Source organism: Pteropus medius, unplaced genomic scaffold (genome assembly GCF_902729225.1).
Source record: "Pteropus medius unplaced genomic scaffold, Ma_sr-lr_union100, whole genome shotgun sequence".
NCBI lineage: Eukaryota > Metazoa > Chordata > Mammalia > Chiroptera > Pteropodidae > Pteropus > Pteropus medius.
In genome coordinates this window covers 7,626,220-7,652,694 of record NW_024349519.1, presented here as the reverse complement: position 1 = coordinate 7,652,694, position 26,475 = coordinate 7,626,220, and the positions used below count along the sequence as shown (strand labels likewise).

Below are 26,475 nucleotides of genomic sequence, written 5' to 3'. Positions count from 1 at the left end.
ATGGAAGAAATCAAGAAAAAAAAAAAATATCAATATGTGGTGATCGATGTTAGCTAGACTTATTGTGGTGATCACTTCACAACATATACATATATTGAATCATTATGTTGTATGCCTGAAACTAATATAATGTTTTATGTCAATTATATCTCAATTTATAAAAAGGAAATTGAAGTCAATTAGTACTATCAAACAAGGTGATATAAAATACATGAACACACAATCTTCATTTATGGATTCTTCCCTAAGACTGTCTTTGGAAGAATCCTCTTTTGTTGGTTGACTTTTCTTACTGTGGAAGACTATTCCTACTGCTACGAGCTAAAGCTCCTGACAAAGGCTTTCTGCCATTCTGTATGCCCAGTATATTAGGAGATGACCATCTATAGCTGGTAATATAAGCAGATCCAACTTTCAATACCTTGCCTAATGGTTTGCTCAGGAAAGGAACTCCAGATACTTTAAGTTCATGTCTATCAAACTGAGGGAGGCATATCCCAGGGCATGTACATACATACTGATGGAACATATTAAACCAACGAATAAGCACTACAGATATTTAGGAAAAAACATTTTTAGAGTCACATAAAAACAGTTATGTAAAAGAACAGAATACAAAGTTTTGTTCATTTCTAGGATAAAACATTAAAATTCAAATAAATGTTGAGCTTACTACAGCCGCCTTTTGCTATAGTACCCAGATCCCAAAAGGCCTGCCTCTCTCCATTCGCCTTTGAAGGTAAGTGGAAAAGTTTGTGAATCGCTGCCTTAAGCAATTACCTAGATATCTCAGGTTTCTACCTCTGTCGTACACACAAGTCACAACTCTAATAATACACATCTATGCTACCTGAAATAAACTGGAGAAAAACCATAAGAGATGAGCAACAAAATGATGGAAATAATCTGTATACTATTTTGTACTAAAATTTGCTTTTAATTCTAAAAGTAATAATTGTGTCCCTATTAATTCAAAGCTCAGTCTAGGGCAACACTTTACAACTATTATCAAAATTCCAAAAAATTAATCTAGTTCACTTAATGATACATAGAATTTTTCATTTGCTGTTCCCTCTGCCCAGAACTCTTCCCTTCATTTCTCTACATTGCTGATTCTTTCTCACTCTTCAAATTCACCTTTTCAGAGAAGCCTTTCCTAACCATCTTACCTAAAGTAACACCTTTTCGGTCCTATAAATGTTGTTATCCTGTTTGTTTCCTTTAAAGCCATTACCACAATTTAACTGATATATCATTTTTTATCATTTGTTTGCCTCTTCCCAACTGAATAGGCCAGAATCTTACCTGTTTTATTTACTGCCACATCCCCATCTCTACTGATTGTCAATCAATAAATATTTGTGAATGAAAGACTGCTTGCTCCACAGTATTTATAAATTAAAACAAACAAGCAAACAGGCATTTCTCACAGACTTTTAAAACTCTAAAAAATCAGAGTGTGCAGCTGTTATAACTTAGCTCTCTTTTCTTACAAACCAAAAAGAAACTGAAGCTCAGCAACTCCTCCAAAATCCTTTTAGGATTACAAATTTGGGGTGGAGCCAGGACTAGTCTTCATTTCCCTATCTCCCACTCCAGGGAGCTTTCCAAACCAAGCTGTTGTTTCTTCTGGTTTCACTTTATTAGTGCTACAGGATGTATAAACAGTGTTAAACACATGTGAAAACCAATTTTTTGCTTTTCCCATAAACTGTCTTTTTTTTTTTTGCCACCCACAGTAGAGAAATCACATGCTAAGGAGGTTGACTTTTATGCCATGTGCAGAAGAGAGGTAATCCCATTACAATCCAATCCCGTTGCACAGCATAACCTGTGAGCCTCACTTCTGCAGCTGACATAGCCTGAGCAGCCACTATATTCAAAAACATAAAGTGTGTTTTGAAATCAGGAGAATTAAATAAATGTCATATGCATTGACATCTCACACATCCAAAAAGTTTATTTAATACATACTTCAGAAACTATGCTGATTTTCCTCAGGGATCAAATTTAAACTCAAGTGGCCAAAAAAAAAAAAAAAAAAAAAATCTTAAAAGGAGAAAGGTCATGTAAGCGAGTGTCATAACAGTCGCAAGTCCCCAAATCCACTGGAAACTGCTGGAGAAGGATGTGGTTTACTGATCTGGAATCAGACCTATTTGGCAAACTCACAGGTGGCAGGTAACTAAGCCGCTATGTCTAACAATAAAACATTGCTCCCTAAAAGAAATTGGGGTCTTGTTAAATGACTTCTTTGTAACCTCCTAGAATACTTGAGTATTCTGTGGTGGCTAGGTCAAGGTTCTTCCTTTCAGGCTGCCACACCCCAGTGCCCAGAGTTCCCATGTTTTAAGCCATGGCTCACAGGTCACCTCATTGGAATTCATAGACAGGTTAAACCCCGACACTGTCTAACCCTCCAACGCCATAGCTGACTTGTCTTCCCTGCGCCAGGACGTTCTTTTTATTTCAAAGTTAGTTGTTTCTTCATGTCTATTTGTCCACCTAGCCTATCATTTTCTAATGTAAACTGAGAGCCAGGACCCTGCTCTTTGTTAACATAAGCCCTAACATCAGCCTCTATTTTTCAATTAAACTGACATAGCCTCTTCCTCCTAGACACGACAATACTGAAATAAAATTCATACTTGTAGAGAACATGTTTTACTGGGGTCAAATTTCTCAATCATAAAAACAAGGTCCAAAATTACTGGTGCCATATAACATTGGCAAATATTTCTATATGCATTCATTCCATAATGCTATTAATTCTGTATTTTTAAAAAAGAATAAATGATTAGTTTTTAAATTAAGCAAAATGATAGTACTCAAATAATACAAATCCAGAAATGGATAAATTATTAATCTCATTAGTTACCAAGTTTAGAATATTTACCCAAGCATGAGGCAAATGTTTCTAGAAATACATTACAGTATTTTTAAAAACCTGTGCCAAATGTGTATATAATGCATTATTAGGAAACAGATAAAATAGATAAATAATTTATCTGCACTCAAGAAATAGGACCCTATTTCCCAAAGACTTCTATGATAAAAATTAAAGCAGATGTAGATAACTGTGATCCTATGTACCTCAAGTTTCTGAAGAAATCTATTTGGTTATATATATCGAATAATCAACAAAACAAACAGTGTGCATCATCAACAATTGCATAGCTAGACAAATTTTTAAGTAGTCAAAATGAAGCTACATATTTAACGCTTTGTAGTAAAATCAACAGTATTCCTACTCTTAAAGGAAAAGGCTTTTTATTAAGTTGTTGTCTTATTCTTTACATAAATTAATAAAAACTAATATTCTCAGTAGTAGTTAATAAACCAATACTTTGAAAGATTTTCCACTCGCACATTATCAGTCCACATTATCAGGGTTTCAAGTGAACTGATTATTACGAAACCTCATATTTCATTCAAGATACTGCTGTGAGGAATTTAGACAGGATCATAAAAGTTACTTGTAATTTAAACGGACATTTAAAAATCATTATTTTTAAAATTAACACAATGTTGAATTCTATAAAAGTAAATTACTTTGTTAAAGCAAAATTCCCTTTAATAATTGCACTAATGTACTATTCAAGAAATGCTGACAATACCAGGCACATGGTCATACGCCCTGAAACTGTGAAAAATGATCTCCACGTAGAACGGGTTCACAATTAGTTAGGGCTTTGGTCTGAGCAAGAAGAAGGTAATAACATCACATTGTTATGCTGCATATATAAAGTTAAATCAAGTCATCTGTGGCTAATATAATGGTCAGCTTCTGCGAAGTGTTCATTCTGTTGTTTCAGGAAAGAATAACCTTCAGCTCCACCAAAAATGGTGGAAAAAGGTGAGTGAACAGGCCTTCTAAGACCTGCGTAGAACATATAACAATAAAGAGGTATGTGTATTTGACATTGTCTCAGGTATAAAAAAAATAATTTGAAAAATGCGAGTCAGCTTCTCTATTTAAGCTATCAATTAATGTAGAGACAAAAAGAAGGTCAAGAAAACAATACAATTTTGGGAATTGTGAATCTGACAGGCTAATGGTGTTGGAAAACTGTACTATAAAATGTCTACCTTTTCCCATAATTTGCATCCTATAAATTGCTTACTCAAATCTGACTGTCAAGTTTACAGATCCTGCCTGAGAACTTTATAAATCCCTACATGTTTTCTTCTCTGAAAATAAACCCATCAACATAAATTAACTAGAAATTTCCTCTTTTTTGGTTTTCTGAAATGGCAAAATTTTGATTAGACAATTAAATGTTTTAATGAAAACAGGAAAACACAAAATTATTCCAAAACCTATTATGTAAAAGTATTCTTATTCTTTATAAAAATTAGTATAGAAATTAGTGTAATACATGTAAATAGTTATTTAATTTTACTAAAGTGATTTTGACAATAGTTCACACTGACTTTTTAATATGGAAGGACAACAATGCGCATATATCTTCACATATGACAAATTTATGCATAAAGTAAACATTTGCTCAAAAATACCCATACACATAAAATAATGACAACTATGTCAAGTATATCCAATTTAGAAAGAAGAGACTACACAAAAATTAAAATACTAATTTTGTGAGGATAGTTGCATTTTGCATTTTTTTCATTCTTTTATACCATTACTATATTGCTTTTAAAATTAAAATATATTTATTTTTTGGCTATAAACATAAAACCATTACATAATTTAGAGCTATTAAATAAAACTAAAATATAATTTCTAAATAAAACTATTATGTAGTTTTAAAATTCATATAAATATGAACTCCACATACCTGAGCCAACCTCTTTTTCCTCTTCTTCAATGTTGTTTTTGATGCTATCATATTCTTCATCAATGGTCTGGTTTCCACGCATCTGAGATAAAATTCTACGGGCCTTCTGAGTCTGTCCTTTCTGAATAAGCCATCGAGGGCTTTCAGGTAAAAAGAGAAAGCCAAAAAACTGTATAACTGCTGGAATTGCTGCAAGTCCCAACATGTACCTGTAATAAAAAATCCATGTATTATTGTAAAATCTGGTCTTATAAGCACCACATTGAGACTATCTAATGCTGAATTAATCAGAATGATATTCTTTTAACTGTACTTGTATATGTGTGTGACTCACCAAAAAGGAGGATATTTTCATGCTATAGTAAGAAATTGAAAAATGAGAAAACTCTGATTCTTAGATATCTCACATAAATCACAATGAAAACTGGACAAAAGTCACAATAATTATGTACATGCATTCTAAATGAAACATATGATGCAAAACCATAATAATCATTCTCATCCAAAACTAATATATGTAATATAATTCTGTATTCTACAATATAAAATGGAATTAAGACAAAACTCTCTGAACTGTTTAAAAGATATATTTTTCTTTAAAATAAACGCCCAAATTGATATCTTTACAGTTATTTCTCTGTGAATGATTAGTTACAATTTCATTTTGCCATCAAGCATCATGTTTGCCCTTGTAAGCATAAGCTCATAGCAGGAAAAAGATACAGTTGGAACAAATAATAATTATTAAAATGATAGAAATACAAAATAAAAACTGCTCATGTTTTAACTTGTCATCTACTTTAAATGTCTATTCTTAATGGCCAGCAAAATTCTATATAGCAAATAAGCATATTTTAAATCTATCAGAGAAATAACAGCAGTAATACTCATATTAATTGGTAAAGATCTCTGCAAATTATTCTGACCACCGGGCTGTTCTCCTAACATCTCTAGGATTCAATCTTTTTGAACTGAGATTAGATATAAACTTAAAGGTCTCTTTCAACTGAAAACTTCTATGAATCTAGGACACCTGGATGTTTTCTGCTGATCTGAGTTCCCTGGTAGATTCATGATGGCAGAGCTCAGAAGGCCAACTCAGAACGCATAACCACCATGCTCCCTGGTATTCACAAACAAGTGAGAAGTCACCTGACTCAAAATGCTTTCCAAAGCTATTTTGACTTTTAAGCTACCTTAAACTCAACTGTATAGCAGCCTCAAAGGCTCCAGATAAAGATCTTAAAAAAAAAAAAAAGGCCACTATTTTTCAAGCAATTTCACTTTAATTCTGAAAACAGCAGGAAAAAATACAACTGTCACAGGGGTATTAAGAATAACCCTATTCCAAACAGTAGCTAAAACTACATGTGGAAACAGAAAAATTAACAGAAAAGGATTTAAAAAATAACAAAACATTTATGAATACCTAACTAAATGAATCACTTGGCCTACAGTATTAAAAAAAATGTTTAATATTTTAACCCATGGTTAAATATTGAATCATTCTTTCCTCTTCTCACCTACAGAACATAATTGAGTGTTTTAACCTCAATTATGTCACTATACCTTGTGTTATAATAAATTCTTTACCTGTCCCACTTGATTGCATATTTAACTTTGTAGGAAGCACAGCACCTAATAACGTGTCTTGAACACACCAGGCACTAGCAAATGTTTTATGAAATGATGCAAAAGCAGCTATGTATCTAAACCTCATGTATTATGTAAAGAGAAAATAACGTTTCATACTCATATAACAATATCTTATGCAGCAACTCTTCTGAGTCGTTCAGTTCTGCAAACTTACTGGCACAATAATTCCTGCCAATGAAACCATTTGTTATTCTAGATCTTCTCTTCTGAAGATGACTCATCTAAAGAAGACTTTGTCAGAATCCTCAGATGAGAGGTAGAGATCAGCTCAGACAAAAATGCCTATTTCTGACCTCTCTTAAAATGTTAACTTCTACCACCAAGCCTGCTACTGAAATGTATGTTTAATTGCTGTAAATGAATAAAATTTCGATTTGGTTGTATTGTCTCTTAAAAAAAAAAAGGTTATAATAATTGTATTGCCAATTATTTAAAAGAAAAGTAATAAAAAAGTAAACATCAAATATACTGGATTAGGAAATAAATTTTAAAAGTCCTAAGGATGAAAGCCTTTACATTTTGTTTCTCTACACCTTTCATGATCTTTCCTTCTGTTCTCCGTACACCTTTAGAGATGAATTAAGATTAAAGAGCTACACAGAAGACTTCAAAGAAGCACCTGAAATGAATATAGAAACTAAATCATTTTCAGGCTCAAAGATACTCACATAATACTTCTCAGTTACTACTCACTATTTAATGCTAGAACCTAATAGTTTTAAAAACTAAAAGGGAAAAGACAAAATTAACGAAAAATGCAAACATACATATTAGCCTATTTTTCTTAAGCCAGCTAGAGAAGACAGAATACTTTAGCTTTCCAGCTTTGAAATCTGTAAGTCCCAAGAGTCTAGGTCTGAAATTTACAAGTCAATGCTCTAATATGAGGATGGAAAAGAGGAATTCGCACCCTGCTGCCAACCTTTAAGGATATTAAATCCTGATTCTAGAGACTAGTCAAGTTAAAACATGTTTTATACATTTGTATCCTAAAGTTTCTCTTGTAAAACTAAAACAGAGGAACTTATTTTACTTTATTTTAATTACCTTTCATGATAAAAATATTTTCATAAGCATAAATTTCCATGGCTTTGCAGAGACCAAATACACAAGATGGGGGGTAGCTGTGGTTCTGACAGAGAGAGCATAAGAACAGACCTTGGTCACATTTCAGCTCTGAGCATCCTAATATCAAAACCCTAGTCAAGTTACTTAACATTTTAATGCACAAGTGACAGTATCTTTTTCATAGGATTGCAGGGATAATTAAGCGAAATCATTCCGTTGGTACCTAAAACTGGGAGAATGTTCTGCAAAAAACATTTTTACCTCCCTGACTCCTACTCACATCAATTCAATGCAACTTGTCTATTGTGGCTATATCATCTACCCAAACTTTGAGTAGGTAGAACCAATTTCTTTCTTGAGGAAAAACCATTCCCCTGATGATGTGTAGACTGCAGATAAATAGCAGATTACTTTGCTGTGGTACTGATAAAAATTTTACAATGAGACTAAAATAGCAGGAACTCTATAAGCTTAGTTAAGGGCAGCATTAGTGACTCACCGTCATTCCTATAAATTCAAGGAAATCAGGAACCAGATAAATGACATAGAATATAATGATATGACAAAGAGTATACTGATAAACCAGGGCAGTCAATCCCCAAACAAGTAGTTCCCTACTGATATGGGGGAGCTCATTATTATAAGTCAAATCAAGGGTTCTAAACCCTGGCTTCACAATAGAATCACCCAAGGGGCTTATAAAACACACTCGTGTCCAGGCTCTACCCAATCTGGAATTTTAATTAATTGGTCTGGGCTCTAGTCCCAGGGAATTCTATTTTATTAAAAGCTCCCTTGGAGCTGCTGATGTACAATCAGGGCCAAGAACCTCTGATCTAAGTGTTTTAAAAACTCAGAGAGTTAAAGTGAACAATAAGCATCCAAGGACCACACCTTAGACAAAAGCCCTTTATCGCCTGGAGGGAAGCAAGAGAGCACACCAAGCTGAGAGAAAGGAAAAGCAGGTTGACTCTAGCAAAAATGCCAAGCTTTCCTGAGATCTAAAAAATCTTTAGAATGTTCTTGGGCATCATGATCACTCACTAAAAGACACCTTTTAAAACTTTCTAAACTCAACAAATTAGTTATTTTCTGGTCCAACTAGTCATACCAGCACCCACCTACCAGAAAACTAAGGAGGGCCCCTCAAATGGTGCGCAGCACTTTCAAATAGTAGAGTTGGGCCAGCCATCAACAGAGGAGATAAGCCCAGCTACTTCATCTCAGGTTAAGCCTTCTTCCCAGTGCCAAGAATTGAAGCTCTGTGAATCAAATGTTCTGCATTTCTGGGTGCCGGCCCTCCCCACAGCAGCTGAGCAGACTGCTGCTGTTGCTGCTGCCATCCGAGAGCCGATATCTCACACAACACCAAACAAGTCTTTCATTGAACTGAACATTCACCATCATTCTTGTTCTGAAGGAATCATATTGCTCTCACCAATGAAACTAAAGACAAGTGCCCGCTAATAGATGGCCACTTAGGACAGAATACTGCAGTTCATAATTGCCCCCTTTCTCTGAACTTATAACATGGTTATCTGATAACATGATAAACATGTTACTTATTCTCTAACAGTTCTACGAGGGTGATGATTATGTTCCAACACATGAAAATCTACTTGAATGTACAAACTCATCTTAAACAGGTATCATTTAGTAGCAATAACAGCAACATTAATAGCTAGTACATAACACTAGTTACTATGTGCCAAGCACTGTTCAAAGGGCTTAAGATACTTTGACTCATAGTTCACAACTCTTGAGGTGGGTACCAGTATTATCCACATTTTGAAGACAAACGAGCTACAAAGAAGAATATGGAACTAGTATGCAGTAAAACTAGGATTAAAATGTAGGCAGTTTTGTTCCTTTAATAAATGTTTAATGATTAGTTAACTTAATTCTGCAGAATTTGTAAAATGGGATATTAATTTGCCTTAGTCTCATGTTTAAAGACTTCTGATGATCCCTTTAGAAGTTTTATTGTTCATTCACCTCTGTTAAATGCAGTAAAGCACTGCAGAATAACTGGGCAAAAAGGCTAGGTGGGAGTAGTCACTTCTAATCTCACCAAGCACAGCACCTGACATAGAAGCACCCACTGGGCTGAGGAACTGTAAGCTGGATTTAACCAGTACAGATCCACCAGTGGCAAATGGAATATCTCATTATTCTCTTGACACTATATTTTACTATGTGTTACTATAAAAATAGTTGAATATTAGTTAAAAGAAAATATCTCATGTGTAAAGGTAAACTTGTACCCTGTACCAAACCAAATTTGTATTTTATTTTTCGTTAACATACATAGGTAAACTTTTCATGTAGGAAACATATAGGTAACAACAAAGTATAGTTTAAAAGATAATTTGCAACAAAAAAAAATTTGACTTTTCACAAATGAGAATAATTTTTTAAAACATTTTATATAATGAACATGATAGATCTGGAGTTACTTTTCTCTACATTTTGTTTTTCAATCTATGCCTCCCACAGGCCTCCCCAAGCCTCTCTCCTTCCAAAAGAAATTGTGCAGGAGGAATTACATCCTGTATCTCTGTACTGTTTATTTCTCTTCTCCCTTCTGTTCTTTTTCTTCCTTAAATTCCCAAATGATGTGAAGTTCTCCAATGCCTTACAATAGAAGAGCTATATGATTTATGGTTTTAATTGTAAGTCAAGCTATAATAGAAAAACTATCATTGCTAAGGGAACTGTATTACATTATATTATATTTAAAAGAAATTGTATGCAATTGTTTTTATAGCTCTTGAGGTGCTGAATTCTACTAAGGGAGGACACTTTTCACTCTGAAAAGCACAGTAAAGGTTTTTTGGACACTGCAGTCATTTAGCCAATTATCTCATGAATAAGCCACGAGAGTATTCAGATACAGTTCAATAATCATTTTCTTACTTGTCTCCAACCTCATGCTGTCAAAAGTATTCATTTCAAACCAAATCTCCACCTTTTATTTTTCTAGTCACAGAGAATCTTGATATTTTTTGAAACACTAAGATCAGCTCAGTGACAATCTCTGAAACTTTGTCCTGAGTACAGTGAGGGTTTTTAGCAATATTCTATAATATCCAATACTGTTTTATAATAAACTGGAAAAAATCAAGTAACATAATTGTATTTGTAGTCCCAATAGTTTTATTTCCATCCTGTCTTCTAGCTTGCATTATGTTTATATCTGTTACTGATTCACAAATCATGCCCGTTTGCCCATTATGAATAGCTCAAATCAGTTAGAGAAATATTAAGATATTATGCTTTATTCTTTAAAACTATGGTTTCAAACTGGCATCCTTTCACATCTAGCTATAAAATAAACAAATGCTAAATCTTTTTTTCCAGGAACAGTTCATTAAAAATAAAAAGGGGTTGCAGTTAGAATCAGTAGTAAATGCTTTGAAAATGTTATCTAATGAAGATTTACTGTGTTTGCTTAGAAAGTTAAGGCTAAAATTCTTGTGATATTTCTCAGCTGTTTACCCAGCAGACATCTTCTGAATGGATGCTAAGTGCCAAACTCCAAGCCAATCACTGAACATCGTGAATAAACAACCAGAGATAGTGTAGTGCTGCGTCAATCTGCAAACATACCCACAAGTTGGAACTTTCCAATGATATTTATCATGATACTCTGTTTAGGACAGTGAAACATTTTCCCCTTAAAATGGTATAATCCAATGTCTTCAGACCACATCCAAGAACATTTTTTTTTCAGCCTTACATCTAGAACTAACTTCATTGTTCAATGTTCCTTTGGATTTTTAGATTTTTGATCTGCTTTTCTCATACTTAAGTAATAATCATATGAATGATGCTTTTACTTGAAGATCTCTGTTCTTGGATTTACAAAAGAAATGGTCATCATTATATATCAGTGACAAGGTATTTACATGATAGTCACCAAATTATGATTTATGTAATGTTTCTACTTGCAAAAGCTTTAGATGCAGAAAAGAATACTGAATTTAGCCACCTGATATAGTTACAACTCATTTGATAATGTACTTTTCAATTTCAATTCACGACTCACAACTCCATTTTAACAGATAAGAAATTAAAATAATAAAATGCTTACAAATTGAGACCCCAGGCTGGTAAATTAATTTTTCTCTGCCATCGAGGACCATGTAGAACATCAACTCTGATGACTGATACACCTGATAATCTGATGGCAGCTAGAGAGTAAACATAAGACCACAGCTGGAGGTACAGAAGGGAAAAAAAATCAATGTGTCACAGTTGAAATCTGGTAAGTAAAAAAAGCAGATGATGTATCATCAGCAAATGAGCAATTTCTTGTTACCTGGTACATATTTCTGTGTAAATTGTAAAAAAAAATTATTGCCGAATATGTAAATATAGGAAAATATTAATTATCTATGTAGCTAGGGGAAAACCCCTCAAAATAATTTGATATTATTATATAAGGTAGGTGGTACAACCAAGGTTATTTAGAGTGCTGTGATTATAGTAGAAGCAGCAAGATACATTTGCTTTTGACAGAATAAGATGTGATATTATTTAAACAACTGAATGTATTTTACAGATATTAGGCAGATATTTTTAAACTACATGGCAAAAAACATTTGACTTACATAAAATTCACAGTACTAGTAGTAAAAGTTATGCACACACAACTGTACCTACATACATAAACTCAGAATCTTCCGTATGCAAAGCATTGGGCTAGGGATTATGGAGATACAGTAATGATTAGCAGACACCCCTTGCTTCAAGGAGCTTATATTCTAGTAATCATCAAACAAAACAGGATTATTCAATTGATATAACTGAGATTTAGGCACAGTGCAGGAGTAAGAAAAGTTATTTCAACAGAAGCTAACAGAAAAAAAGTATCATAAACATTTAAATTATACATCGGCCAATGTAGAAAAGCAATATAATGGAGGGAGTAAATTAAGGTTCAGATTAACTTTTTTTTGTTTTTTTTGGGTACAAAATGAAATAAAGAGATCCAAGGTATATGATTCTGAGTTTTGAGAAATATATACATCCTTGTTAACTACCATCCCAAACAACAGAACATATTCACGATTTGTGAAAGTTCCCTTATACCCCTACTCTTTCCAGTCCCATTGCCATAGACAACTACTGACAGAATGTGTGTCCTCACAGCTTATTTTGCATGTGGATGAACTTCATAGGGAACCATGAAGGCTATAGTCTTTTGTGTCCAGCTTCTTTCAATCATAATATTTTAAAGATTCATCATTGTTGTTGCTCCTTCTATTTCACTAATTTATTTATCTATCCTTACCAGTCTTAATTACATTAGCTTTACATTAAGTCATGGAATCAGCAAGTCCTCCGACTCTGATCTTCAAGATGGTTTCAGCAATTCTAGGTCCTTTGATTTTCCGTGAAAATATTAGAATTGACTGTCTGATTGAAGTGGACATCTTTCTTTGCCTGGCAATTGATCATAAAGGAAAGCATTCAGGCTTTCACCATTGAGTATAAAGTCGGCTGTAGGTTTTTTTGTACGTCCCTATTGAGTAGAGAAAGTGCCTGTCTAGTGAACTGAAAGGTTTTATCATAAATTAATACTTATCTGTCAAATGTTTTCTCTGAATATATTGAGATGATCATAGAGGTTTTCCTCCTTTGAATAATTTCAACTTGGTGACTTACATGAATTAATTTTCTTATGCTAAACCAACCTGACTTTTCTGAAAAAAATTACTTGCTCATGATTTAGTATCTTTTTACAACTTGCTGGGATCAATTTTACTGACACTTTGTTAAGGATACTTTCAGTCTGTGTTTAGAATTTTCTTTTCTTGTAGTAACTTAGGCCACAATATTAGAGTTATGCTGGCCTCACAAACCCAGTTGGGAAGTATCCCTTCCAACTCTACTTTCTAAAGCTTTTGTTTAAGCTTGGAGCTATTTCTTCCTTAAATGTTTTATATAATTCACCAGTGAAGCCATCTGGGCCTGACATTTATTTTGTTAGGTAGGTTACAACTAATAATGATTCTATTTGTTTAATAAATATAGAGCTATCCAGATATTCCATTTCATATTTTCTCATTTTTTGGTAGGTTGTGATTTTCATGCCAATATGCCCATTCTATGTAAGTTGAATTTATGAGCACAAAGTTTTGTAAAGTATTCTCATTATCTTTATAAGTCCATAGAAATAATGTGCTCTTTTACTACTATTGATAATTTGTGCTGTATCTTTTTTCTGAATCACTTTAATCAGTTATAATCAGTTTATCAATTTTATTAATCTCTTTCAGATGCTGAACATCACTAATTGTCAGGGAAATGCAAATCAAAACCACAGTGAGATATCACCTTACACATGTTAGAATGGCTATTATCAAAAACACTAGAAATAACAAGTATTGGCAAGGATGTGGAGAAAAGGAAACCCTTGTACATTGCTGGGAAGAATGTCAATTAGTTCAGTCACAGTATGCCTCAAAAAATTAAAAACAGAACTACCACGTGATCCAACAATCCCACCTCTGGGCATTTATCTGAAGAAAATGAAAACAATTTGAAAAGATATAAATACCCTCACGTTCACTGCAGCATTATTTACAATAGCCAAGATACGGAAACAATCTAAGTGTCCATCGTTGTATAAATGTATAAAGAAAATGTGGTACACACACACACACACACACACACAGAGGAATATTATTCAGCCATAAAAGAGAAAGAAATCTTGCCATTTACAGTAACACAGGTGGACCTCCGAGGGCATTATGCTAAGTGAAATAAGTCAGAGAAAGATAAATATCGTATGAGCTCACTTATATGTGGAATCAAAGCAAAAACAAAAATCAGAGATACAGAAAATAGACTGGTGGTTGCTAGTGGGGGTGGTAGGATGGGGGAAGGGGGCCAAAAGGCACAAACTTCCAGTTATAAAACAAGTCATCGGATGTAATGTACAATGTGGTAACTGTAGCTAATTATACTGTATTGCATATTTGGAAGTTGCTAAAAGAGTAGATCTTAAAAGTTCTCATCACAAGAAAAAATGTTTTTCTATATATGGTGACAGATATTAACTAAATTTATTGTGATCATTTTGCAATAAATGCAAATATCAAATCATTATGTTGTTTACCTAAAGCTAATCTAATGCTATATGTCGATTATACCTCAATAAAAAATTACTCAAACAAAACAAATTCATTGATACAGAGAACTGATGGTCACTAGACGGAAAGAGGTTTGGCAGATGGGTGGAAAAGGGAAACGAGTTTAAAAAGTACAAATTCCCAGTTATAATTATAAAAATTCATTGTTATGTAAAGTGATAACATAGGAAATATAGGCAATAACATTGTAATAACTATGTATGGTCCCAGACGGGTGACTGGATGATCATTTTCTAAGGTATATAAATGTCTATCTAGTCACTATGTTTCACACCTGAAAATAATACAATATTGTACATCAAGTATAACTGAAAATAAATTTAAAAAAATATCTCATCTATTTAAAGAACTAACAGTTTATTTTTTCTATTGTTTGCCTGCTTTCTATTATATTGACTTCTATTCTTTATTATTTAATTCCTTCTGTCTTCCTTGGGTTTAATATACTTACATTTTTCTAGTTTTTTATCATGAAAAGAGATATTTTTTTCCTATTTTCCAATATGATCACTTTAGCTATATAGTTTCCTCTAAGGACTGAAGCTGCATTCCACAAATTTTGATATATTTTACTTTCATTTCAAAACTGTTTTCTAATTTTCCTTTTGATTTCTCCTTAGACCCATGAGTTATTTAGAACATAATGGTTTTTTTGTTAGTACCTCTTTTCTTCAATTATGTTATTAGTTTTGAGTATACAGTACATTAGTTAGACTAGAACATAATGTTTTAATTTCCAAATATTTGAAGCTTTTTTGGCTATCTTATTGTCATTAATAGCTAATTTAATTCTGCTGTGGTCAGAGGATATCTTCCATAAGATTTCATTTTTTTTAATTTATTAACATTTATTTTATGACCCAGGATGTGGTCAGTTTTAAAGAATGTCTAATTTGAACTTGAAAAAGAAGGTGTATACAGCTGCTGCTAGATGTAGCAGTCCACAAGTATCAATTATGACAAGGCAGTTAAGTGTTGTCATTTTTTTGTAATACTTTTTTTGATCAAGTTGTCCTATAGGTTGCTAGGAAAATAGTTAAAAATTCTCCAAAATAAGCCTGTATTTGTCTGTTTCTGCCTTTAGTTCTCCTAAGTGTTTATTGTGGTAAAATATAAATAAAATTTAACATTTTAATAATTTTAAGTGCACAAATCTGTAGCATTAAGTATATTCACATTGTTGTACAACCACAATCTGCTAATTTTTGTTTACACATTATGAAGCTCTCTCATTAAGTAAGCTCCACACTTTTTATTATTATTTCCGATGAACTGGCACTCTTATCATTATGAAACGTCCCTCTTTATCTCTGGTATATCGCTTCTCTTGAAATCCACTTTAGGTGATTATTAATATAGCCACACCAGCTTTCACACAGGTACTGTATGAGTAGTGTATTTTTTCCTACTTTTACTTTTAATCTATCTATACTTAAAGGGTCACCTTTAAACAACAGACTTGTTTACGGTGCACACTTTTTGTGCACTGTAATTTTTTATATTTAATGTAATTATTGCTATAATTGGGTTCTAAGTCTAGCATTTTGCTATGTGCTATTTATCTAATTTATTTATTCCTTTGTTCTTCTTTACTTGCCTTTGTTCAGCTTATTTAAATATTTTAAGTACTCCATTTTAATTCTTATGACTCCTTAACTCTATCTTCTAATAATATATTCTAGTGGTTGTTCTAGGGATTAAAATATGCATCTGTACTACCTAAATATAACTCTTCACGAACATGTATACTTTCCATTTACTGCCCCCAACTTTACTCTTGTGCTCATGTATTTTACAGCTTCATACATTATAAATCTCACAACACATTTAAATGTGAACAGACATGTCTTTCAAAAAACTGAAAGAAAAAAAAAGTCCTTCATATTTAACCTACTTACTATTTATGATAGCTGGTGCTCTTCTTCCTTATCATAGATGAAATTTCATCTAGTGTCATTTCCCTTCATCTGAAGAATTTCTTTTACCATTTCTTAAAATGCAAGAGGTCTGGTGAGAAATTCTTTAGTTTATCTGAAAATGTTTTTATTTGCCTACATTTTTGAATATTTTCCTAATAGATTGACTTTTTTTTTTTCAGTAATATGAAGAAGCCATCCTGTTGTCTCCTGACCTCCACTGTTTGTAGAGTCTGCCATCATTTGCACTGCTGTTCCCCTTCAGGTGTGTCTTTTTCTCTTGGATCCTAATTTTCTTTCTCTTGTTTTTCAGCTGTTTGATTATGCTATGCCTAGGTATGCTCATCTTTGTATTTATCCTACTTGGGTTTCTGTGCTTCTTGTATCAGTAACTAACATCCTACTTGGGTTGCTGTGCTTCTTGTATCAGTAACTAACATTTTTACCAAATTTGGGGAATTTTCAGCTATTATTTCTTCACATATTCTTTGCCCCATTCTCTTTCTCTTGAGCTACACGTCTATTAGAAAACTTGGTATTAATTAGATGTATATAAGACTACTCAATGTAGACCCTTTTTATTTCTTTTCAAACTTATTATTTTTCAGATTAGGTGATGTCTACACATCTTCAAGTTTCCAGATCCTGTCCTCTGTTATCTTCATTTTGCTATTCAGTGAAATTTTATTTTAATTTCTAATTTCAAATATTGTGCTTTCAGTATTAGAATTTCCATTTGTTTTTGTTTTTTTTTTATAGTTTGCATTTCTCTCCTGAGATGTCCCATCTGGTTATTCTATATGACTATCATTTCTGTGAAGTCCTTGAACACATTTATAATAGCTGTTTTCAAATCAATTTCTGCTAATTCCAACATCTGCAACATCTTGAGGTCTATACTGACCAATTTTTCTTTTAGTGATGGGTCACATGTTCTGTTTATTCACATTGTCTAATATTTTTGTGTGTGTTCTGTGTATTGTGAATCATAAATGGGGAGACTCTAGATATTGTTCTCTTCTTCTGAAGAACATTGACACTGTTCTATCAGTCACCTTACATTTAAAGGCTTGGTTTTAGACTTCGTTAGTGTGACTCTCAGTTTTGGCTTGGTCTTAAGAAAATTCCTTAGCCGTACAACAAAATTTTTACTCCTAAGGCATGGTCCTTCTGGGGTTTTACTGGAAAGTTCGAGCTGTTGGCCCCTCTAACCTAGAAGGTTTACAAGTCCAAACATGTCATTCTTCCTATGGGCAGGAAATAGCATCTCTCTCAGCTTTGACCATCTGCTGTTACTTTCTGCAGGCTCCATGGAATCTCTCCCTATATATTCATAGTTCAGGAGTCAGAAAAACATTTGTGGTCAATTAATATTCAGATTTGGAGGCTTCCTCCACTATGGTGCATTCTTTTCTTGGATCGCCCCCCTCAAATTCCAGCTGCTCTGGCCACCACAAACTCCAGCCACTGACACCACAGGCCAATAAAACTGGAGATTTCTGCTTAAGTTCTAGCTGCTCAGCATCATGGATTGGGAGCTGCCCTCAGGGAAAAAGCCATAAATGTAGATCTCACCACAAACCGTTCACTTCAAGGTCAAATCCCCTTCAGTTCCAATCTACCCTTGAAACTGGACCTCCCCAGTATCTTAAATAGTTTCTTATATTCTATCCATGGCTTATAATGGTTGGTTATCTTCAAGAAAGGTTAGTCTTATAAAAAACCACTCTCATCGGCAAACCATATTTACTTTTTACCTGGAAAATCTTGATAATTGAACATGAGAGCAATTTTTATTGCTGGCTTTGAATGCAAGATATAGAGAATCAACCTACCACTCTCTAGAGATAACAGTGAACAACATCTAGTAGCATTTAAGAGTTTGTAAGTACTTCACAGCCATTAACTCATTTGATCCGAACAATAACACTGTACAATTGCTGAAGCATTAGCTACATGAGCATGTTAGGGCTTAAATTAATTCATGTGCTGTGAAAATAAGTCTTAAACCTATTCCTTTCACTGTACTATGACACCTTTATGATAGTCTCGTTTTAATTATGTAATAAAAAATTACAAATATCTTCAGCATTAAGGTATTTACCTGTAATAAGTCTGTTAACCCACCCATCTTTCTTAAAATGGCCTCTACATGGTTAGTTTTAAGACAAAGATTGCTACATATTCCATATTTTGTATAGAACTAAACACCACTGATCTATTAGCACTAAATTATAAGATCACTTTTCCCAGCATAAATTTGTTCAGAAACATCACCCTCTTTTAAATATCATTCTAAAAGTCATCTTACATGTTTTTTAAATTGTAAAATATTATGGGGGAGGGAGGCTCATTAATTTTTTATCCCAAAGTAATATTTTTAAAATTATTTTCTGAGACTTTCAATAAACAAATTCAGACTCAATGTATTATTAAAGAGAGTGCAATGGATTTAAAGTTCTATTCACACTCACTGAAGACTACCCTTTCCATGTCACCTTCAAAGTCCCAGATAGTAATCACAGACCACTACCTAGCTGCTCTAAACTTTTCACTATTGCCCAAACATAACTGGCTCTTACACACTACAGGGCTTTTGAAAATTTTATTTCACCTAGAATCTCTCTCTTCCTCACTATGCCTGAATTCTTTTATTCTTAAAAGACTCAGCTCCAACATATTTCCATCGTGAAGCTGTTATTCACTCCCCCTGGGAACTCCCATAACATTATCCATCATTTAATTAACATGCTGATGACAAGTCTCCCCCTTTCATTAGACTGAGAGGTGCTTGAGGACAGGTACATTTTTTATCTTTCTATCTCTAGCACCAAGCACAATAGTAGTATACAGTAGATGTCCAAAATTTTTTTTGGCTGACTGAATCATTTCCATACTAACTGATGTCTCCCAATAGTATCACCTCACTACCTCACACCTATGTTCTGGCAGCAGCCTCATTTATGGGTTCCCTGAATCTACCCAAGAGCCAAGAGTCCCAATAAATTCTAGGCATCACTGTCATATTAATTTTTGACTCACATTATAGTACGCCCTGCTTAAAAAATAATAGCTCTCCTTTGCTTGTAGAAAAAAGTTCAAAACTTCTAGCCTAGCATTCACAGACCTCTAGAATCTGGCTCCAGTCTATCATGTACATCACCACTTCAGTTTCAAGCTTCCAGATCCTTCCCTCGCCTTGCCTACGCTATGCCCTCATTTCTACCTTTGTCTATATGAATCCCACTAACTCTTCAAAGCTCAGCACAAGGCTCATTATCCATAAATTAGTCTGAAGATACTCCAGGAGAATCTCTCACACAGATGTCGCTCACACTGATACTTTGTGCTTATCATTCAACACTTATCTCAAATTTTATTTCTTTAGCAAAAAAAAAGGGGCATCATCTAAATGATGAAAATATCTAGCACACTCACTTAACAAATGGTTGTGCACAGGCTAGTGAAGTGAAATAACTCTAGTTTTAAAAAATTAAATGAGAAAATAATGAGTAAAAATCAACATGCAAGAGAATAAATTAGCCCTTCTATAGACATATCATTCTTATTACTATAAATCACATTATGGTTTATATAATTATATAAAGACTATGCATTTGAAAACCAGTCTGCCCGAGAAAAAAGGACAAAAAGTGTTCTGGGACCCAGAGGTATATTTTTTTGAGAGACAGAAATTTTCATGGGCTCAGAAACTAATTTTCTTTCTCTAAATTTTATGCTCAACAAGAAACACTTATTAATAATTTAGTTTTTCATCTATCTATGAAGTATATGTATTCCTCAGTATAAATTCATGAATTGGTATTTTGGTTAATAATCAATATCTTTTGACCTTGGTTAAGAGTCCTTTCCCTAGAGTCCAATCAAGTCAGCTCAGTTCTACACATATGTTGAGTATTTACTATATGTTCCAGGCCCTTTCCCAGATCTTACAAATGAGTACACGGTTGATGACATTCAGGAGCTCCAAATCAAATAGAAAATACAGACAAATAAGTAGTTCAAAATAATATCGTAAGTATAAAATTGAAGCTATGCACAAAGTCTTAAGAAAGGACAAATGAACAAAGGCAGCTTCATATGATATACATGCTGAGATTTAAAGAAGGAACAGCAGTTGGACCTGTAAACCAGGACAGGGTAGGAAGACATTACAGATAAAAGTGAGCAAAAGGAAAAAAACTCAGAAACATGATAAAGCAAGATGCGACTGGTATACAGGGTATATGGACATGGTTGTTTTACAAAGGAAGAGGGAAGGAGGCAACAATGAGTTACAAAAATCTAGAAAAGCAGGTATGGATTGGATAATGGAATCAGCCATCATAAAGAGCTTATTATTTTTTTTTTCCCTTTAGGAAATAGGGAGGTTTTGAAGCATTAGCAGTGGCATGACCAGATAAGTGTTTTAGATCACAGTGGTGGTTGTTAAATTAACTTAATTATATATTTATTGAGGGCATGCTACATGCCCAGTTTTGACTCAGCAATTAAAGAAGAAAACCTTAGTTTGCTTAAGGTATAGTGAGTAAATCTACTACATAAGAAATAAGCAAGATTAAAGAATATTAGTACAGAAAAGGACAACAAATGATAAAACTTTGTATCATTATCAAACTACCTCTGCCATTTTTATATATGAAATATCTAGCATAGGCAAATCTATGAAGACAAAAAATAGATTAACCATTGTCTAGAGCTGGAAGGAGCTGGGAGGTTGAAGCGTGAGAGCTAAAGGGTGCAATGTCTTTTCTGGGTGATGAAATGTTCTAAATTTGATGACGGTGATGGCTGCACAGCTGTGAACATACTAAAAGGCATTGAATTCTACACTTTAAATGGGTAAACTGAATAGTATGTGAATTATATCTCAGTAAAGTTGTTTTTAAAAATCTAATCCTTAATGATATCTTCAAAATATTTATTCCCCTCTCCTCATGAAACTAATGACACCCTTCTCAACGTAGAATGTATTATATCACTAGAGTGCTAGAAAAATGCCAACTTTTCAATCTTCTACTGGCAATTTTTTTTTCCCCTGGGAAAACTAATCTTCCAATTCAGCAGAAAACAATTTATTTCTATGATATCCAAATAATAACAGAAGTTTTGACCTGTCTGGCACAAAAGGTGAGTTAGTCTTTTAAAAACATCAAAATCTAAGAAGTTTTTATGTCTAATCAGATTCATCTTCTATACATCTTAATCTGATCGCAACTGTAAAAATTATAATTATTTTTTAGATATAAGCTGACAATTCTAAAGTTGATGCTAAAGTACCACTTCAATCTTTATTTGCTTGTAATCACACTCCTATCCTATTAGCTCAGGAGTCAGATGAGGTAAAAATACTGCTATGGATGCTAAACAATGAAAGAGAATCATACACTGAAAATTCACCTATGAAAAAAAATAAACATGTTTGCATGTATACATAAGTAAGAGAATTTGTGCAAACAATAAAAAGATTCAAAATGATCTAGTACATTGATGCATTGGTCTGACTGCCAGCCAAAGTTAGTTTTTTCATCCTCTTTTATTATTTCACCCCTGGGTTCTCCAGTATTGCAGGAAAAATCCACACAGGTATACTACTTGGCTTTACTGCAAATATATGGCTCCAACTTCAGCTGGGATCCCATGGTTATTTGAAAAATCGTTTTTGTCTCTAGGCTTTTCCTTTTTATATTTCTACAGCAGCTATAAGCATTTAACATTTTTCTTTCCTCTAGGCCTCTGCCCTAGCAACTCCAAGCTCCATCTTTACGGATAAAGAAAATAGAGGCCATAGGACGTGTTTTCCTTCAACCTCCCTTACAACTTAACTATAGTAGCACCCAACCCTTATTCATTCCTCAGAATAGTAAATAATAATGTGATTCATCATTTATTGAGCATTAGCCATGTACCAAAAACTGGGCCAACTACTTTACATATAATAATTTAGCTCCCACAATCTTAGAAGATAACTACTTTTGGTCTCATTTTTTCAATGACAAAGTGAAGCTCAGGGTACCTAAGTAACTTGTCCAAGGTTTGTAGCTTATGAGTGTTGAAAACAAATTTGAATCCAGGTCTGTCTATAACTACGTCGCCATGCCTCTGCAAAGTGTTCTAATGCCTGTCCCAAGACCTCCACTTCTACAGAGGAAAACCACATTCATAAATTTTCACTACCATATGATCTTTCTTTTCCAACCAGTACTGAGAAAAGCTATCTAAATTAAGTCAAACATAGTTTATGCACTTTGTTTCCATTTAAAAACAAATTCTTAATAAAAGTATGTACATATCTCTATCTTAGTTAAATTAATAAAATTTCTGACAAAATATAAATAGATGATTTAGATCTCTTAAAGACGTGGAGTTAAAAGAATGGCTTCCATTTAGCTTCCAAGAAAAACTCAACATTCAGGTTATACTCTTAACAGTTATCATCTCCCTCTTTCTGTTCATTTACAGAGTGGGGAAAAAAGGGATAAAATTTCCTGCTTCTTCATTTTTCCAGTAATTTCTTTTTTTAAATTTTTTACCAAGATCTTAAAGATTTATTTTTAATGTATTTATTTAAATTAGTTTCAAGTATACAATACATTGGTTAGACATCTATATAGTTTATAAAATAATCCCCCCAATTGCTCCCTCCCTCCCCAGGCCCTCTACCTAGCCAACATATTAATGCTACCTGCATTCCCTGTGCTGTGTTCCCCATCCTCATACCCAACTACAACTACTAATTTGTACTTCTTTAACCCTTCACCCCATTCTCCCAGGCCCCCAACTCCCCTCCCGTCTGTCCGTCAGCAAATCGTCCACTATATTTGTGAGTCTGTTTCTGATTAGTTAGTTCTTTTTGTTCCTTAGATTCCGCATCATATGAAATCATATGGTATTTATCTTTCTCTGACTTATTTCACTCAGCATAATAACCTCTTTATTTATTTTTTAATTTTTTTATCTTATCCTTGCCTAAAAGAATTTTTTGATTTTTATTTATTTTTACAGTTACAGCACCTGGTATTCCTAGGTGATCTCCCATCCAAGTACTAACCAGGCTCGACCCTGCTTAGCTTCTGAGATCAGATGAGATCGGGCATGTACAGGGTGGCATGGCTATAGACTCAAGCTTATAATTTATTTTTTTAACATTTTTTTTTTTATTTTTCCTCCTCCCCCATCCCTCCTCTCCTCTGGTAACCACTAGTCCATGGTCCATGTCCATGAGTCTGTTTGTTTGTCCTGTTTGTTGCTTTTAGGTTTATTTCCCACATATAAGTGATATCATGTGATTTTCAACTTTCTTTCTGGATTATTTCGCTTAGCATGATTATTTCGAGGTCCAGCCATGTTGGCGCAAATGGCAGTATTTCATCTCTTCTTATGGCTGAGTAATATTCCATGGTATATATGCACCACAGCTTCTTTAGCCAATTATCTATCGTAGGACACTTCAGTTGTTTTCATGTCCTGGCCACTGTGAATAGTGCTGCTATGAACATCGGTGTGCAAATATCTTTTCAGATATGGGTTTTCAAGTCTTTAGGAAAAATGCCCAGTAGAGGGAATGCTGGATCATATGGTAGATCAATTCTTAGTTTTTTGAGGAACCTCCATACTGTTTTTCAGTAGCAATTTGCAGTCCCACCAGCAGTGTATGAGGGTTCCTTTTTCTCCACATCCTCTCCTACATTTGTTATTACTTGTCCTGTTGATTATAGCTATTCTAACAGGTGTGAGATGGTATCTCATTGTGGTTTAGATTTGCATTTCCCTAATAGCTAGCGACGTTGAGCATCTTTTCATATATTTGTTGGCCATTTGTATGTCTTCTATGGAGAAGTGTCTGTTCAGGTCTTCTGCCCATTTTTTGATTGGATTGTTTGGTTTTTTGTTGTTATTGAGTCGTATGAGTTCTTTGTATATTTTGGATATTAGGCCTTTATCAGAGGCATTGCTTGCAAATATATTTTCCCATTCAGATGGTTGTCTCTTTACCTTTTGAAGGTTTCTTTGTTGAGAAGCTTTTTAGTTTGATGTAGTCTCATTCGTTTATTTTTGCTTTTACTTCCCTTGCTTTTGAGGTCAAATCATAAAATCCTCTTTAAGTCCAAGGTCCTTGAGTATTGTTCCTATGTTTTCTTCTATGTATTTTATTGTTTCAGGTCTTATATTCATGTCCTTAATCCATTTTGAGTTAATTTTGGTGTGTGGTGATAGACAAAAGTCTAGTTTCATCCTTTTGCAGGTGGCTTTCCAGTTTTCCCAGCACCATTTATTGAAGAGGCTTTCCTTTCTCCATTGTATGTTTTTGGTTTTTTTGTCAAAAATTATTTGCCCATATAAATATGGTTTTTTTTCCCAGTAATTTCTTACTTTGGCAGGATTCATTCCTTCAAAGGTAGAAAGTGGTTTAGCAACATCAGCAGACAGAGCAAGTGCTTCTTAAGACCTGTGTCCTCTCTTTAATGGTCCCGACAAGTAAATGGCTTCATTGGGTTTTCTCACATGACTTTTAATAAAACTCCAGCCTAAGTCTTTAATAGCTCATCTTAAGCCATAGGATTTATTGTGCTGCTTAAATAGAAATTTAATTCCCTACATTCACATTGCATTGAACCTTTTTGTTTAAGCTGTTAACTTTAATACTGTAAACATCATGCAGTTAAGTACTGGAGTCTGTCTTGTTCAATATTTTATTCCCAGGACCTATATAAAATAGATGTTCAATAAACATTTATTGTAATAAATGGTGACAAGAAAAGAAGTTGGAGAATATTGTGTAACCTGTAGTGACTTTTAATAAAATCTCCCTGGAACAGTTACATGAATCTGTTGTTCTGAATACTATAAAGTATATCAAATTCCAGAGCCCATAATATTTTTAAGCTAACATTAATTTTTATAATATTTGGTTTAAAAATATTTTCAAGCCGTTTCAAAAATAATTTTCTCATCTTTTTTGATGCAAAACAAGCCAAACAGTAATCAAGAAATAATTTGTGTATCTTAAATATACATATATAACATCTTTTTTATACGGTATAGCTAAGTCTATATCTTTAAATACAGTTTTCTTTCAGATCAGAATGTAACCTCTTCAATCCAAAAAGAATGTTAGTTTTATCAGCAGTTCATAAACAGCTTGTCAATCACTGATACAATTCAAGAACTCCATGCATATTTATTGCTGCGTTCATTTTTAAACAAATATTGCAAAAGATTACTCAGTGTGAGAAATGTCACCTAAATGTTAAAAAAGAACAAAAAAAAAAGCCTGTAAATATCAATTCTCAATGGTGGGCTGCTGGTCTATCATTAAAATAAATATCAACTTCTTGTCCACTTTTGGTTTTGCTGAATGCCATCCACTTATAAATTAGGTATGATGATTCAAAATATCCAGTTATATTTTTCCTACATTTCTCAATTTTTCTCCCATCCTCTAAAATCATGATTTATTTGAAAATTAAATGTAAGAACTAATTACAGACCTCCATCCATCCTTTTGTAGATAACTGAACGCTCCATCAACAACACTTGCAAAGAACTGGCCTCCTGTGATGAAGAGAGTATTAACGGTGACCAAGCGACCTCTTAAATTGGGTGGTGAGACCTCGGCGATGTACACTGGCACTGTCATGGAAGCAATGCCTGCAAGGAAATTAAAAGTGAACATAAGACATTTACTCAAGCTTTCTGTTGTTGTGATAAATATTAGTGCTAGATTCACACACACGCACGGGCTTTGTTTTCTACTTTTAAACAAAAGTTTACCACATATTTAAAGAAATTGTTTATAACAAATGACTACTGCAGATAGGTAAAAAATGTGTGAGATACTAATCTCTGAAT

General features: G+C 33.6%; 1 protein-coding gene and 1 pseudogene across 1 annotated transcript in view; both read right to left on the bottom strand.

Moving 5' to 3' along the window:
* Positions 1-26,475, bottom strand: part of SLC2A13 (solute carrier family 2 member 13) — a 303,609-nt gene that overhangs the window by 228,887 nt on the left and 48,247 nt on the right. Inside the window, exons 2-3 of the mRNA XM_039882307.1 lie at positions 26,115-26,274; positions 4,803-5,011 (exon numbers count right to left, since the gene is read on the bottom strand). Of these exons, the coding sequence (XP_039738241.1) occupies positions 4,803-5,011; positions 26,115-26,274 (369 nt within the window). The remainder of the gene's footprint in view (positions 1-4,802; positions 5,012-26,114; positions 26,275-26,475) is intronic.
* On the bottom strand, positions 23,626-23,744 carry LOC120618651 (uncharacterized; annotated as a pseudogene).